This window comes from Chlorella variabilis (genome assembly GCF_000147415.1).
Source record: "Chlorella variabilis unplaced genomic scaffold CHLNCscaffold_8, whole genome shotgun sequence".
NCBI classification, from domain to species: Eukaryota; Viridiplantae; Chlorophyta; class Trebouxiophyceae; order Chlorellales; family Chlorellaceae; genus Chlorella; species Chlorella variabilis.
Window position 1 is genome coordinate 1,646,619 of NW_005435080.1, and position 12,908 is coordinate 1,659,526.

A 12,908-nucleotide genomic window follows, 5' to 3' on the forward strand; every position below is an offset into this window, starting at 1 on the left:
CGGGAGGGCGGGCCAGGGTCCAGCCGTGCGCTGCCCGCGCCGCGTGCCCACGCCTCCCCGCGCCGCCCGCCCCCGCGCCTGCCGCAGAGGGGGAGGGCCCCCGGCGCGGCGCGCTGGCCCGCCGTGCTGCGCATCATCCACGGCATGCAGATGGGGCTGCCCAACTACCGGGACACGCATGTGCAGGTGGGGCCGCGTGTGTGCGCGCGTGTGTGTGCGCGTGTGTGGTTGGCGGTGGTGGCGGGGGGAGGGGGTGGGGATAAAGGGGGCCAGGCAGCTGCGGGGTGGCGCCCCGCCTGTGCGTCCCGCCTCCGCAGCGCGGCGCGCCTGCGCCGGCCGCGTGCGCTGGGGTCCCTGGGGGCTTGCCCTCCTCTCCTCGTTTGCGCCGCTCAATTGTGCTGCCCCCTCCCGCTCCCCGGCTGCCCCGGCTGCCCCGGCTGCCCCGCGCAGACCGTGGCCGTATCTGTGGCGGCCAAGGATGGGCGGCTGGAAGATGCGCTGGCGGTGTACCGCCTGATGCTGCAGGACGGGGTGCAGCCCAAGGCGCCCACCTTCAACGCATGTGAGGCGGCTGTGGTTTGGGCTGGGCGCAGCGTGCGCGGCATGCGCTGTGCCACGCTGCGCCGGATGCGCGATATGCATGGCAGCTGGCGGCTATGGCCTGGCGGGCCCTGGCCCACCCGCCTGCCTCACCTCTCCTTGCAGTGATCGCCGCGTGCATGCGTGCGGGGCAGCCCGCCAAGGGCTTCCGCTTCCTGGAGGTCATGCAGGGCATGGGGGTGCAGGCAAGCAGGGAGGGCGGGCGCCGGGCTGCCTGCTGAGCCGCTGTGTGTCCCCTTGCCTCTGCCAGCCGCCAGGCGCACCCCTCTCCTGCATGCCGTGCCTGTTCATGTATGCCCGCCCGCGTTGCTCTCCTGCCGCGCCGCCCGCCCGCAGGCGGATGTGGTGACTGTGTCCACCCTCATCGCCTGCTGCGAGCGCCTGGGCGACTGGCAGCGGGCGCGGGATGTGTGGCAGTGGATGGTGGACCAGGGGCTGGAGCCAGACACCATCTGCTACAGTGAGCTGCTGAGCGCTCGACCGCCTCCCCAGCCGTGCCCCCTGCCGTATGGCTCCAGCGCCCCGTCGCCCGGCCTTGCTGCTCAGCAGGAGCTGGGCACGTGATGGCATGCCGCGCCATCACGACATGCCCGTCCCGCTTCCTGTCATGTCATGTCCTGCCGTGCCATGATGTCGCTTCCTGTCTTCCTTCCTTTCTTCCTGCCTGCCTGCGTGCCCGCAGACACCATGATCTCCTGCATGGAGCGTTGCAACCAGCCGGACCGCGCGCTGGCGGTGTTTGAGCAGATGTCGGTGGGTGGGGTGGGGGCGAGATGGGCGGCGGCCGCGGCCGCCGCCACGATTTGATGCAACCCTTGCACCCGTGCGATCGCTGGCCTGCCTTGCCAGTCCCCAAAGCTTCGCCGCGGGGGCAGGCATGGCCCACGGTGGCCCACTGTTGGCGGCCCCACCTGCTTGCCGGCTGCCGTGCGGCGCAGGAGGCCGGCGTGGCTGGCAGCAGCGCCACCTACGCCACCCTCTGTGACGTCTTTGCCAAGCAAGGCAACTGGGCCAAGCTGCGCACCGCGGTGCAGGTCAAAGGTGGGCGGGTGGGGCGACAGGCGGGCAAGCATGGGGGCCCATGCCCGCCATAGCACTGCCGGCTGCGGGCCTCTGGCGCCAGCGGGGGGAGGCAACGCCCTGCCCCGCTGCGGAGTGCAGGCACAGCTGCGGAGTGCAGGCCACACACCCAGCCCCAAGACCCTTCACAATCCTCACACTCCCCACCCCCGCCCCCGCCCTCCCCGCAGAGTGGATGGAGGCGCAGGGCGAGGACCCCGCGCAGCTGACGTACGCGGAGCTCATGGTGCGTGCCTCCGAGGGCGGCAACTGGAAGCGCGCGCTGGAGCTGTTTGAAGGTGGGCGGGGCGGTGCGGGCTGTAGAGTGCTTGTCCCACCCTGACTTGTGGGGTGGGCGGGGTTGGGCAAGTGCATGGACGGGATGCAGGGGCCTGGGCTGCGTGCGGCGCATGGCGACGCGGGCTGGCTGCTGCGTGGGGACAGCAGGCGGCGCAGGGCCCTGCACCGGCAGGCGCCAGCCGCCAATGGTCCCGTCGTGCGCTGCCCTGCCCCGCGCTGCCCCACGGGCCGCCATGAGCATCGGCCCGACGGCCGGCCGTGCGCCACGTGTGCCCGCAGGCATGGAGAGCAGCCTGACCATCAGCGGCAGCCAGCCCAACGCCGTCACCTACTCTGCCGCCATCATCGCCTGCGCACGCCTGGCCGACTGGCAGCGCGCCGTGGAGCTCAAGGACCAGATGCTGGCCAGGTGGGGCGGCGTGCGGCAGTACCGGGCTTGGCTGGACGGCGGCGGTGGTGGCGGCGGCGGCGCGTGTGCCTGCATGCGTCTGCGCGTGTGCCATTGCCGTTGGTGGCAGGGAGCAGGGAGTGGGGAGAGGGCGCCCACGCCACGGCGCGCGGCCTCCGCACGAAGCTGCGTGCCCCGCGCCGCCTCGCCCCCTCGCCCCACCACCTCTGCCCGCCGTGCCGCCACCACTGCCGCCGCCGCCGCCTGCCCCGGCTGCAGGGGCCTGCCCGCCTCGCCCATCGTGTACAACAGCGTGCTGGCGGCGTGCGAGGCGTCGCGCCAGCTGGACGCGGCACTGGACCTGCTGGATGAGATGCGGGTGGCGGGGGTGCCGCGGGACCAGTACACATACTCCACCCTCATGTCATGCTGCTACCACGTGAGCCCGCCTGCCGGGCGGTGGTGGTTTGGGGGGGGCATGTGAGGGCCATGTGGGGGGCGGGGAGGGAGGGCTGGAGGTGTGCGCTGCGGTGGGCTGGGCTGGGCGGCGGGATGGGCGCGGCCTTGCATGGGCCCAGGAGGTTGTCGCCAGGCTTGGGGCTGTTGGGCGTGGGCGCGCGCGTCTTGCTGTGCCGTGCCCCGCGTGGCGCGCCTCACCCGGCTGGCCTGCCGCCGACTGCTGGCGCCTGTGCAGGGCGAGGGGCACCTGGGGCCCGCCATGCGCCTGTTCCAAGAGATGCAGGAGGAGGGGCTGACGCCCAACATAGGTGCGCTGCCTCCGCCAGACGCCCGGCACGCCTCTTGCCCGCGTGCCCGCTGCGGCGTTTTATGCTCTCGGCGGCGCGCCTGGCTTGGTACCTCACCAAGGGTCTGCCTGGGCGCCCCCGCACATACACCCACACCACCCACATCCCCACACCGGCACACAACAAGCGTGCCTCCCCCCCTCCCCCCCCCACCAAGTGCAGTCGTGGTCAACGCCCTGCTCAGCGTGTGCGCCACGGTGGGCGACGCCGACGCCGCCTCCCGCGTCTACAGGTGCGCCTGCTGCGCCTGCTGCGCCTGCTGCGCCTGCCGCGACTGCCGCGGCCACACCGCCTCTGCAGCCCACCCTGGCACTGCGCTGCGGTCGCACCCCTCTTTGGGAAAGGCACGCACACAGGAGGTGGCTGCGTGCCCGCGGCCTGCCCCGCTGTGCCACCCTGCCCCTGCCCCCGCCCTCCCCTCCCCTCCCCGCCCCGCAGGCACGCCACCGGCGCCCTGGGCATGCCTGCCGACGAGATCACGATGCACTGCATGATGGAGGTGATAGGGCGGGCGGGGCGCTGGGCGGAGGGCCTCGCCTTCTTCGCCGCCTCGTACCGCGAGCAGGGCAGCTACCGAGGCGTGCTGCAGCTGGACCTCAGCAAGCCAGACACGGCAGGTGGGGCGCGGGTGCATGTGGGGCGGGGCGGGGCGGGGTGATTGGATCCATTCACGCGGGTGGCGGGGCGCGAGTGGCGCGCGCGGCGGTCTGCTCCCCACCAGGCCCTGCCCGCGTGTGCACCTCCATGCACCGCTCCTGCCCGCCAGCTCATCGCCTGCCCTGCCCTGCCTCCTCTCCTGCCTGCCCCCTCCTGCTACCCTGGCGCAGCCCAGCTGGACCTTCACTTTCTGTCGGTGGTGGGCGCGCGCATCGTGCTGCGCGGCTGGCTGCTGCACCTCAAGCGCCGCGCGCTGCGGGGCGAGCAGCTGGACCCCGGGTTCAAGTTCCGCATCGTGACAGGTGGGAGCCAGCGGCACCTGCTGCCCGCCTGCTGCGGGGGGGGGGGGGGGGGGGGGGGCCCAGGGCGTGGCGCCTGCGCGGTGGGCTGCCGGCGGCACACAGCCTGCCGAGGGCCTGCCCCGTACCGCAGTTACGTTATGATCCTGTGTTGCATGCGCGCGCTGCGCTACATCTCTTTGCCGCATCCATTCCTGCTTGCGGCAAGCTCCTCGCTCGTGCCTGCCACCTGCCTGCCACCTGCGCTGCCCGCCTGCAGGCTGGGGCCGTAACAGCGCCAACAACGTGCCGCGGCTGAAGCCCGAGGTGGGGCGCATGCTGCAGCAGGAGATGGGGCCGGCGCTGGCGCTGCTGGAGCCCGCCTCCAACCTGGGCGTGTACCATGTGGAGCAGAGGAGGTGAGCCGGCGGGGCTAGCTTGTATCGAGGGGGGGGAGGTTGCAGGAGGGGTGGGGGTGGAGTCGCTTGGGCCAAAGCTGGCTGGCTGGCTGCTGGCAGGCGTGGCCGGCCAGGGCACCCTTCTCTTTCCATAGCGGGCGGCTACCACCACCACGGCCGACCTGCGGCAGGCGGGCGAGCAGGCTGCTGGCGCACGCTGGACTGCCCCACCCCGCCCTCCCTGCATTCTCTCTTGACTCTGCCGTGCTGTGCGGCTTGCCCCCCCCCCCAACCCATCCACTCTTGGATGCAGCATGTACGACTGGCTTCTCAACGAGGCGCAGCTGGGTTTTGATGCCCGGGAGGAGGAGGAGGCGTGGCTGGTGATGGAGCAGCTGCACGCATACCAGCAGCAGGAGAAGCGGCGGAAGGGGCCAGCGGCGCAGCAGCGGCCCGAGCAGCGCCAGCCCGCGCCGCTGGGCAGTGCTGGTCTGCAGCCGCGGTACGAGGGGGTGGCGTGGATGCCGCCCTCGGCGCAGCCAGCTGCCTCCAGCGGTGAGGAGGAGGCGCAGGCCGAGGCGATGTGACGCACACGGCCTGCAAGCACCGCCCGTCTCTCTCCCTCTCTCTCTCTAAACACACATTCAAGCTCGGCACAGAACTTTCGCAGTACTACCAGCTCTTTGATTTCGCCTATTTTATATCTACCCATCGCCAAAACTGTGTGATGCACAGCCGACGGCATGGCCCGCAAATGGAATGAAGGACAGCCCTCAGGCAACTTTGTCTGCACCCTCGTCACGCGCCGCCTGCGGTGTCCCCATCCCCATCGCCCTCAGCCTCCCCATCCTCAGGATCTGCCAGCGCTGCCTGCACCGCTGGCATCAGCGCCGGCAGCACCGGCAGCAGCGCCAGCGGCACCCGCATGCCGTCAAATGCCACCGCAGCCGTGGCTGCGGCAGCTAAACTGGAGGTGGGGGCTGCCGGTGTGCCTCCCTTGCCGCCATCTAACTCGGCGCCTTCTGGCGATCTGGCTTCCTCGTCTGCTTGAAGCTGATCCAGGCCCTGGGGCCACTTGGGGTAGCGCTGGCTGAAGTGGGTGAGGATGCAGCGGTACGCGCCCATTCTCTGCGGTACATGGCAGTGCAACGGGCACCTCAGGGCAAGCACCCCACATACGGCCACACATGAGGAGTGGTGGGCGCCAGGGCTGCCGGGCGCTGAAACGCGGGAGGCAGGGCCAGCCCCGGCAGGAGAGGCGCCCCGTACCGGCAGGAGGCGGCCCGCACCTGCGCCACCTCCAGCGCCTCGGCGGTGGTGCTGTGCCGCTTCTGGCGCGCCTGCTGCTCCAGGCAGGGCTCAAAGGTGGCCTCGTGGATCAGCAGGGTGCAGCCGCGCCCCGCCTGCACAGACCAGCGGGCACACGGGGCCGCCAGGTGAGCAGGCTGGCAGGCCAGCGGGCAGCAATGGAGCCGGGTCGGGCAAGCGGGAGCACAGCAAGCTTCCAGGGTGCGGGTCAGGTCACGCGCTCCTCGCTGCCACACACACACACACCAACACTACCACACCTGCACCAGCTGCTGGCAGGGCTGGGTGTCTCCAGAATACACCAGGCTCCACCCCTGCTCATGCTGCAGCACCAGCCCGTATGCATCTGCAGGCGGGGGGGTGGCGCAGCGCCTGCTGATGCCCCCAAGTGCAGCGGCACGCTCCCCGGCCAGCCAAGCCAGCCAGGCTGCCGTCTGGTCAGGCGGCAGCAGCCAGCCTGTGCGCACCGGAGCAGTGGCGGACGGGCACGCACTGTAGGTGGGTGATGCCCAGGTGGCGGCGCAGCGCCTGGCGCGCCCAGTGGTCTGCACGGCCAGCAACCAGGCCACCAGTGCGTGAGCGCTGGCACGGCTCCCGCCGCAGGTCATGCCCCGGCATCAGGTCATGAAAGGCAAGGTGGCGGGCGGGCGGGCAGAGGCAGGCGGACAGGCAGGCATGGCAGCGGTGCCTGGCTACCTGGCCGGTTGAGCTCCGCGCAGTGCACAAAGCGGTACCGCCCCGCCAGCCGAAGCGCCGGCGCCGCCTCCGCCAGCCAGTCGCGCAGCGAGCGCGGCCCCACCACCAGCAGCGGCGGCAGCGAGGCGGGGTAGGCCGCCAGCAGCGACGCCACGCCCGACATGTGGTCTGCGGGCAGGTGGCAGGCAGGCGGGCGGGTAGCGAGCAGGCGCAGCGGGTAGCGAGCAGCGGGTAGCGAGCAGGGCCAGACCAGTGCTTTGAGCAGCGCGTCGCTGCGCAGCTGGGCCCCACGCACCTGCATGCCTGTGCGACACCCACAGGCAGCCCAGGCTGGCCACCTGGCGCATCGCGGCGGCGGCGCCGTGGGCGCGGCGCAGCGCCCCCAGCGCCCCCTCCCCACAGTCCAGCAGCAGGCTCTGCCCGCACGGCAGCCTGCAGGGGGCGGGGCCGGGCCGGCAGCAACGCTGTCATCATGGACGCACGCAGGCGGCGGCAACGACGGCTCCTGCTGCTCCTCGCGGCGATGAGCAGGCGGCTGGCTGGCCGGCAGGCGGGCGGCAGGCTGGCTGCTTGCCTGAGCTGGATGGCGGAAGCACCTCGGTACTTGGAGGGTTCCGCCGACCCTGTGCCCAGGAAGACCACCTCTGGGGCGCATCCCGCTGCACCGCCTGACGCCAGCTGGCAGATGCTGGCGGGGGCGCCCCGCAGCCACCGCGGCTCCTCCGGCGGCAGTGACTGCTGCGGCTGCTGGGGCCCTGCTGCTGAGCTGCCGCCGTCGCCGCCGCCCTCTGGCGCCCGTGGGCGCTTGCCGCCCTGCAACCGCGCCCTGATGCTGTCAGCCGCCCTCTTGTTGGCTGCTAAGCCACCGCCAGCGTCTGGCAGCTCAGGTGGCCGGGGTGGTGGTGGATGCAGCTGTGGGGGTGAGCAATGATGCACGGGCTGCTGCCTATCACTGCGGGCAGCCAGTGCTGGCTGCCGGTAAGACTGGAGCTGCCCCGGGGGCGACGGCGCTGGCTGCAAATGCATGGGCTGGGTCAAGAGCGGCTGATGCGGTGCAGCAGGGGCATGCTGGTAGAGAGGGCGCATGATCGTAGGCTGCTGCTGCTGTGGAGGAGCACCCGGTTGCTGCGGTGCCACGCCAGCGGGCCATGCAATGGGCTGCTGGGCCGGACCCGCTGTCGTGGGAGGCAGCGGTGGCGGAGGCGGCGGGCCCACCAGGTTCTGCCGGCACTGCCATGTGGCCGCCCCCGCTGCCGACAGTTCCCGCGACGGCAGCAGCCCGCGCTGCTGCTGCTCCTGCAGGCGCTCGAGAGCCGCCACTAGCAGCGGCCGCCCCTGCTGCACCGCGCTGGCCGCACACCAAGCGTCGTCGGCAAAGCCCTCCCCAGGCTCGACCACCAGCACGGCGGCCGCCCGCGGCTGCTGCTGCTGACTGACAGCGCCGCCGCCGGGACATGCGCCAGTGGCAGCAGCACCGCTGCTGGCAAGCTGCCGTGGCTGTGGCTGCTCCTCTGGCGGGCGCTGCTTCCAGGTGACGAGCGACACGTGCCTGATGCTCACAACACCGCTGGCGCTGCTGCTCACAGCTACTGCCCCTGCTGCCATGGCCTGGTGGCAGTCCGCGGCGAGCTGCTCCGCTACCAGCCCCACACTCTCCTCCTGCTCCTGCCCCTGCTGGCCGTCGTGCTCTGCACTGCTGGGCTGCACACCGGGATCGGCTGCGCCGCAACCGCTGCCGCTGCTTGCGCAACTCTGCGGTGTGGCCGACGCGGGGGGTGGCTGTGCTGCACGTGGCGCCTGGATTCCAGCTGGCAGGGGAAAGATGCGGCTGCTGACAACGTGTAGTTTGGCGTTGGTGCGAGCCGCTGCCAGGTGGCCGATGACCTGCGTGTTGGTAAATGGCGGCATCAGCACACACAGCACCCCCCCCCGGGCTGGTGGGCAGGAGCGAGGCAGGCACACAGCCTGGAGTGCACAGCCACACACCTGTGCGCCGGCGTGAGCCCCGGCCTGCTCCAGCAGCAGCTGCTGCCCAGCAGCCGGCCCCGCTGCCACCGCTGGCTGCAGCTGATGGCACAGCTGGCGCAGCGCACTGCTGCCAGCCACGCCGGGGGCGGCCATGTGCAGGACGCCTGCCAGCCGGCTGCCCTGACTCTGCAGCAGAGCCAGTGCGGGGTGCCGTTGCAGCTGCGCCACGGCACCCTTGCTGTGGAGGTTGGTCAGCAGCAGCAGCTGGTCGCTAGCCCTGAGGTGGCACACAAATGCCAGCACCTGCTGGTCGTGCATGGCGGGCAGAGCGGGTGTGACAGCTGCTGCACTCGTTGCTGGCTGCTGATGGTCGGGGCCCTGCGCTTTCCCTGCTGCGCCGCTGCTGGCAGCGGCAGACAACCCTGCCGCTCCTGCCGCTACCGATCCGGCACCGGTTGCTGATGTTGCACGTGTGGCAACCTTCTGGCACACCCAAACATTGATGCCCGCCTGGGCTGGCAGCCGCTGAAAGCGCTTCCCGCCGACCACCGCCACGTCATCGGCATCATCGCCAGCCGCAGGCTGCTGCCGCCGCCTAGGGGGCACCGCCGCCGCAGCAGACATCGCTGCTGCCGCCGCCGCCGCCACCTTGGTAGGGACCTTACTTCTTGCAACTGCCGCTTGAACAGCAACGCCAAAGGCATCAGCATTTGCGGCTGCAACTGCATGGTGGGGCGCTTTCAAGTGCTCCAATGCAAGCCTTCTGCTGCTGCTGCCGCCCTCCATGAAGACTTTATCAAGGGCATCAAACATGCTGGCCCCATCAACCCTGCTTTGCCCCTGGTCCCATCTCAGCTGCTCCTCAGCTACTGCATCTGGCAAACTGCCTTGCAAGCATTCGCTGCTTTCGCTTCTGCTGCTCTCGCTTTCGCTGCTCTCGCTGCTGCTGATGCCGCCGCTGCTGCTGCCACTCTCCTCACTGCTGCTGCTGCTGTGCCCACTTGTATCTATGCTTGATGACATAGCATGCTGCACAGGGCGAGGCTGCAAGAGCCAGGCAGGGGCAGGCCACATTGCCGCCAGCAGGGGAGGCTTCCACAGGGCCGCAATCGCCACATGTTCATCCTGCGAGCAAGTCGGCCAAGAGGCAGCGGCATAACACCACGCAGCAGGAAGCTTGGCCGGCTGCTAGGCTGCAGGCCTGCACCACTTGCTTGCCTGGTACACCGTCGGCTGCGCCTCCCAGGGTGCCATCTCCTCGACCAGAACAGCCGGGTGGCGCCAGTGGATGAAGTGGTGCAGGCTGCACACAGCGGCACGGGTGCCTGCGGGCAGGCGAGAGAGCCGGCAAGCAGGTGGGCGGTTGGGCAGGCAGGCACTGGTTTGAAATAGATGATGGACCCTGCTGGCTGCCCGGACGGGGTACTTGAGGTAAAGGCAGGATGGTTGATGCCGGTGGGCAGTAGGATTGGCTGGCTGGCCCACCTGTGGGCCCAACCACATGCAGCTGCCCGTGGCCCTCTCCTCGTAGCCGCATGACTAGGCCCCCAAACCCAGCCAAGGAGGCCATGTCGCTTGCAAACGCCGCCCGCAGCCCCGCGCCTGCAATAAAACGACGAGGCACAGGGCAATCGGACGCGCAGCAAATGCACAGCGGGCGCCAAGCTAGGCTGGCTGTCTGGTGGCTTTGTCGCTGCCGCCGTCCTCGCAGCTGCCCATCGCCCACAAGGCAGACACGGCCACACCTGGGCGCAGCCTGTGCTCCAGCACCAGGCGGGAGAAGCCTTCGGGCACGTTGAACAAGTACTGCGCCGCCGCCTGCCCCCGCCCGTCGCAGGCGCTGCCAGGCAGGCTGAGCAGCACCGCGGGCGCCACCCCATCTCCAGGTGCGGTCACCAGGTGCGCTTGCATGCCGCTGTGTTGCAACAGGGGGCCGCTGGCAGAGGGGCACCGGCTGGCCGGCTGGATCCATGCGCTAGTTGTGTGCAGAATGGCCAGCGTTCCCTAAACGATGCATTGTGTTACAGAGCGGATGAACGGCAATTAATTTTGATTGCGGCCAGCCATGCCCCCTCACTTGCTCTCATCATCTCAAGAGTACATATGCTCAAGAGTACATCAGGGAGCGGCAAGTTCTTGGAGAAGAAGAATGCAAACGCTAGATCAGGGAAACATTTAGAGCCCGTGTTGCCCGTATTAACGGCAGTTTTTGAGTTTCTCAGCTGAAATCAGGCCGAAAAAGGGGCCAAGCCGTACAAATACACGTGTTCGAGTTGTTTTTCAGGCCGTTGCAGGCCGTTGCAGTACACCATGCAGTACATGACTGGAAGGGCCGGATAGTGCCTTTTGGGGGTTGCAATGGGTCCCCAAATACTCGAAGTGCTCCTGGAAGCTGGAGCCCCAGACCCCTGGAGCCCCAGACCCCCCTTACACGAAAACACATGGTGTTTTTCCTCAGGAGGCTGCCCTCTGGCACATTCGCGTTTTTGGAATACGGGTAGAGCCGTAAAAGCTCACGGGTTCGAGTTATTTCCTAAATTAAACCCTGCGCTAGATGCGCCGCCAGCAGCGCGCCTTGCTGGCAGCGCGCCTCCAGCAGCGCGCTTTGCTGGCAGCGCGCCCTGCTGGCGCGCCCTGCAGGGTTTAACTTAGGAAATAACTCGGATCCGACAATTTCTACGGATTGTACGTATCCACCCAAATCCAAAGGCCCGGACAATGGCCTCTAGGAGCCGGCAAGTTCTGTTTCAGTGGTCATAGGGGGCCTGGGGGCGCGGCCCCCAGCCTCCTGGAGGTTGAGGCATTCGCCGAACCCCATTTTGGACCCCGAAATCGTGTTTCCAGCGGTCCACTGCATGTACGGCACGTGTACCGCTGACGTACCACAGCGGCCAAAAACACAACTCAGATGCGTCCCTCGCGGCGCATGCAGCCCCAACGCGATCCGTATTTCGCCTGAGAACTCTAAAAGTGCGTCAGGTACGCGTTTACGGACGCTAAATTTTTCCCTGGCGCCCTGTGGAAGGCAGTTCCTATGGATCTACTGGCTGTGTGCTGGTCCCCAGATACAGGTGCATTCCAAGGAGTTCAGTCAGGCTCCGCCTTGCAGCAGGCTGCTGAGTGATTGACGACAGAATCCTACATATACGCGCCGAGGTGGCGGCGCAGCACCGCCTGGCGCCGGCGGGCGCCCCGACTCAACAGCGGAGCACTCCCTGCAGCTTCAACAGATCCCTACACTGTTACTGGGCGCCAGTACTTGAAACCATTGGCACCAGCAGCGACATTGTAGTGGCCGCTATTCCCCAATGCGGTATGTACGGCCACAACAGGAGGGGACGCCGGCGTGCGGAGGCGCGCTGCGCACGGCGTGCGGCGACGGAGCGACTGCAACAGCAGCACGTGCACCGCAGGGGTGGCAGTCCAGGAACTCCAGGCCGCTGTGGGTCCTGTTTCACACATGACTGATGGCCCTGTTGGGCGGAGGGTATTGTGTTGTGGGCCAAATCCTCCCCGTTTCAGCCTGAGAGTGCCACCCTCGCCAAAGCCACCATCGCCTCCTGCGCCACCACTACTCTGCAACACCTCGGCAGACTGCCCCAACGGCAATATTTGCAACCAGAACAGCGATGCGCTCAACGGAGTTGTGGGCCAATGCTTCTGCAGCTATGGTACGCTGCCGCCAGAATGGATGCACAGGTAGGCCTCCCGGTAAGGATGTGCCCCATGATGGGCATGATGGCCCCCCACCTGGAGGGTCATTGGGGACATCATCCTCAATCATGCATCATTCTCCCTCCCGTTTGTTCTGTTGGCATCCCAGCAACCGTAATACGCTTTCTAGGACATGAGCCACCACTTTAGGGTGAAGGTGGTTAGCAAGACCACGGCCCCCAGGCCTCTAGACGGGCCACAGCCAAAAAGATCCCGTGCAAGTAGACCAGGACAACAAGCTCCCTTCAATGTGCCAGGGCAGGCCAGGCGGCGGGGTGAGAGGGATGACAACGAGGATGAGCGAGCACCCAGCGGCTTCTTAGGCTGGGGCGACCGGCAAGGACGCAAACGTGATCACTGGGAGGCTCGGCTCGGAGCGGACGTGGATGCCTTCTTGGCCTCTCTGCCGGGCCGGGCGGCGCAGCAGCGGCAGGAGCGCCAGCAGCAGCTCCAGCAGCGGCAAGCCCAGCTGGCCAGCATGGAGCCGCTTCCTTGCCACTTAGCAGCAGAAAATGGCAGCTGCTGTGAGTTGCACAAGACGGGCAGCCAGGCAGCTGTGTTTTATGGGCCGCTCGGCGTGGTGGGCAGGCTCACGTTGCCGGTATGGGAGTGCAAGACGCATGGGCGCCCCAATATCACCGTGCACCCTCTCCAGATCAGCTGTGTGCCGACTGCGCCAGTCAATAACACCAAGCTGCTTGATGTGGAGCTTGTCAGGCAGTTCCGCTTGCTGCAA

General features: G+C 68.5%; 3 protein-coding genes across 3 annotated transcripts in view; 1 reads left to right on the top strand and 2 right to left on the bottom strand.

Annotated features, from left to right (window-relative positions):
- CHLNCDRAFT_51958 (hypothetical protein) overlaps positions 1–5,073 on the top strand; it is a gene marked incomplete at both ends in the record, with an annotated part of 9,072 nt that extends 3,999 nt beyond the window's left edge. Inside the window, 15 exons of the mRNA XM_005848312.1 lie at positions 88–186; positions 451–562; positions 706–779; positions 937–1,060; positions 1,283–1,353; positions 1,539–1,641; positions 1,851–1,958; positions 2,239–2,368; positions 2,627–2,786; positions 3,042–3,114; positions 3,316–3,385; positions 3,592–3,770; positions 3,981–4,112; positions 4,369–4,507; positions 4,800–5,073. Coding sequence (XP_005848374.1) covers positions 88–186; positions 451–562; positions 706–779; positions 937–1,060; positions 1,283–1,353; positions 1,539–1,641; positions 1,851–1,958; positions 2,239–2,368; positions 2,627–2,786; positions 3,042–3,114; positions 3,316–3,385; positions 3,592–3,770; positions 3,981–4,112; positions 4,369–4,507; positions 4,800–5,073 — 1,848 coding nt within the window. The remainder of the gene's footprint in view (positions 1–87; positions 187–450; positions 563–705; positions 780–936; positions 1,061–1,282; positions 1,354–1,538; positions 1,642–1,850; positions 1,959–2,238; positions 2,369–2,626; positions 2,787–3,041; positions 3,115–3,315; positions 3,386–3,591; positions 3,771–3,980; positions 4,113–4,368; positions 4,508–4,799) is intronic.
- A 211-nt stretch (positions 5,074–5,284) lies between these two features.
- On the bottom strand, positions 5,285–9,082 carry CHLNCDRAFT_145133 (hypothetical protein; the record flags this gene model as incomplete). The annotated part of the gene is made up of 11 exons (XM_005848506.1): positions 5,285–5,614; positions 5,776–5,889; positions 6,055–6,140; positions 6,262–6,339; positions 6,491–6,658; positions 6,786–6,922; positions 7,095–7,372; positions 7,706–8,191; positions 8,327–8,374; positions 8,477–8,761; positions 9,005–9,082. The coding sequence occupies 11 exons, from the start codon at positions 9,080–9,082 to the stop codon at positions 5,285–5,287; spliced, it is 2,088 nt and encodes a 695-aa protein (XP_005848568.1).
- Positions 9,083–9,646: 564 nt separating this feature from the next.
- On the bottom strand, positions 9,647–10,369 carry CHLNCDRAFT_145134 (expressed protein; the record flags this gene model as incomplete). Its single annotated transcript, XM_005848507.1, has 3 exons — positions 9,647–9,783; positions 9,944–10,060; positions 10,204–10,369. 3 exons carry the CDS (start codon positions 10,367–10,369, stop codon positions 9,647–9,649), a joined length of 420 nt encoding a protein of 139 aa, XP_005848569.1.
- Positions 10,370–12,908: the final 2,539 nt, after the last annotated feature.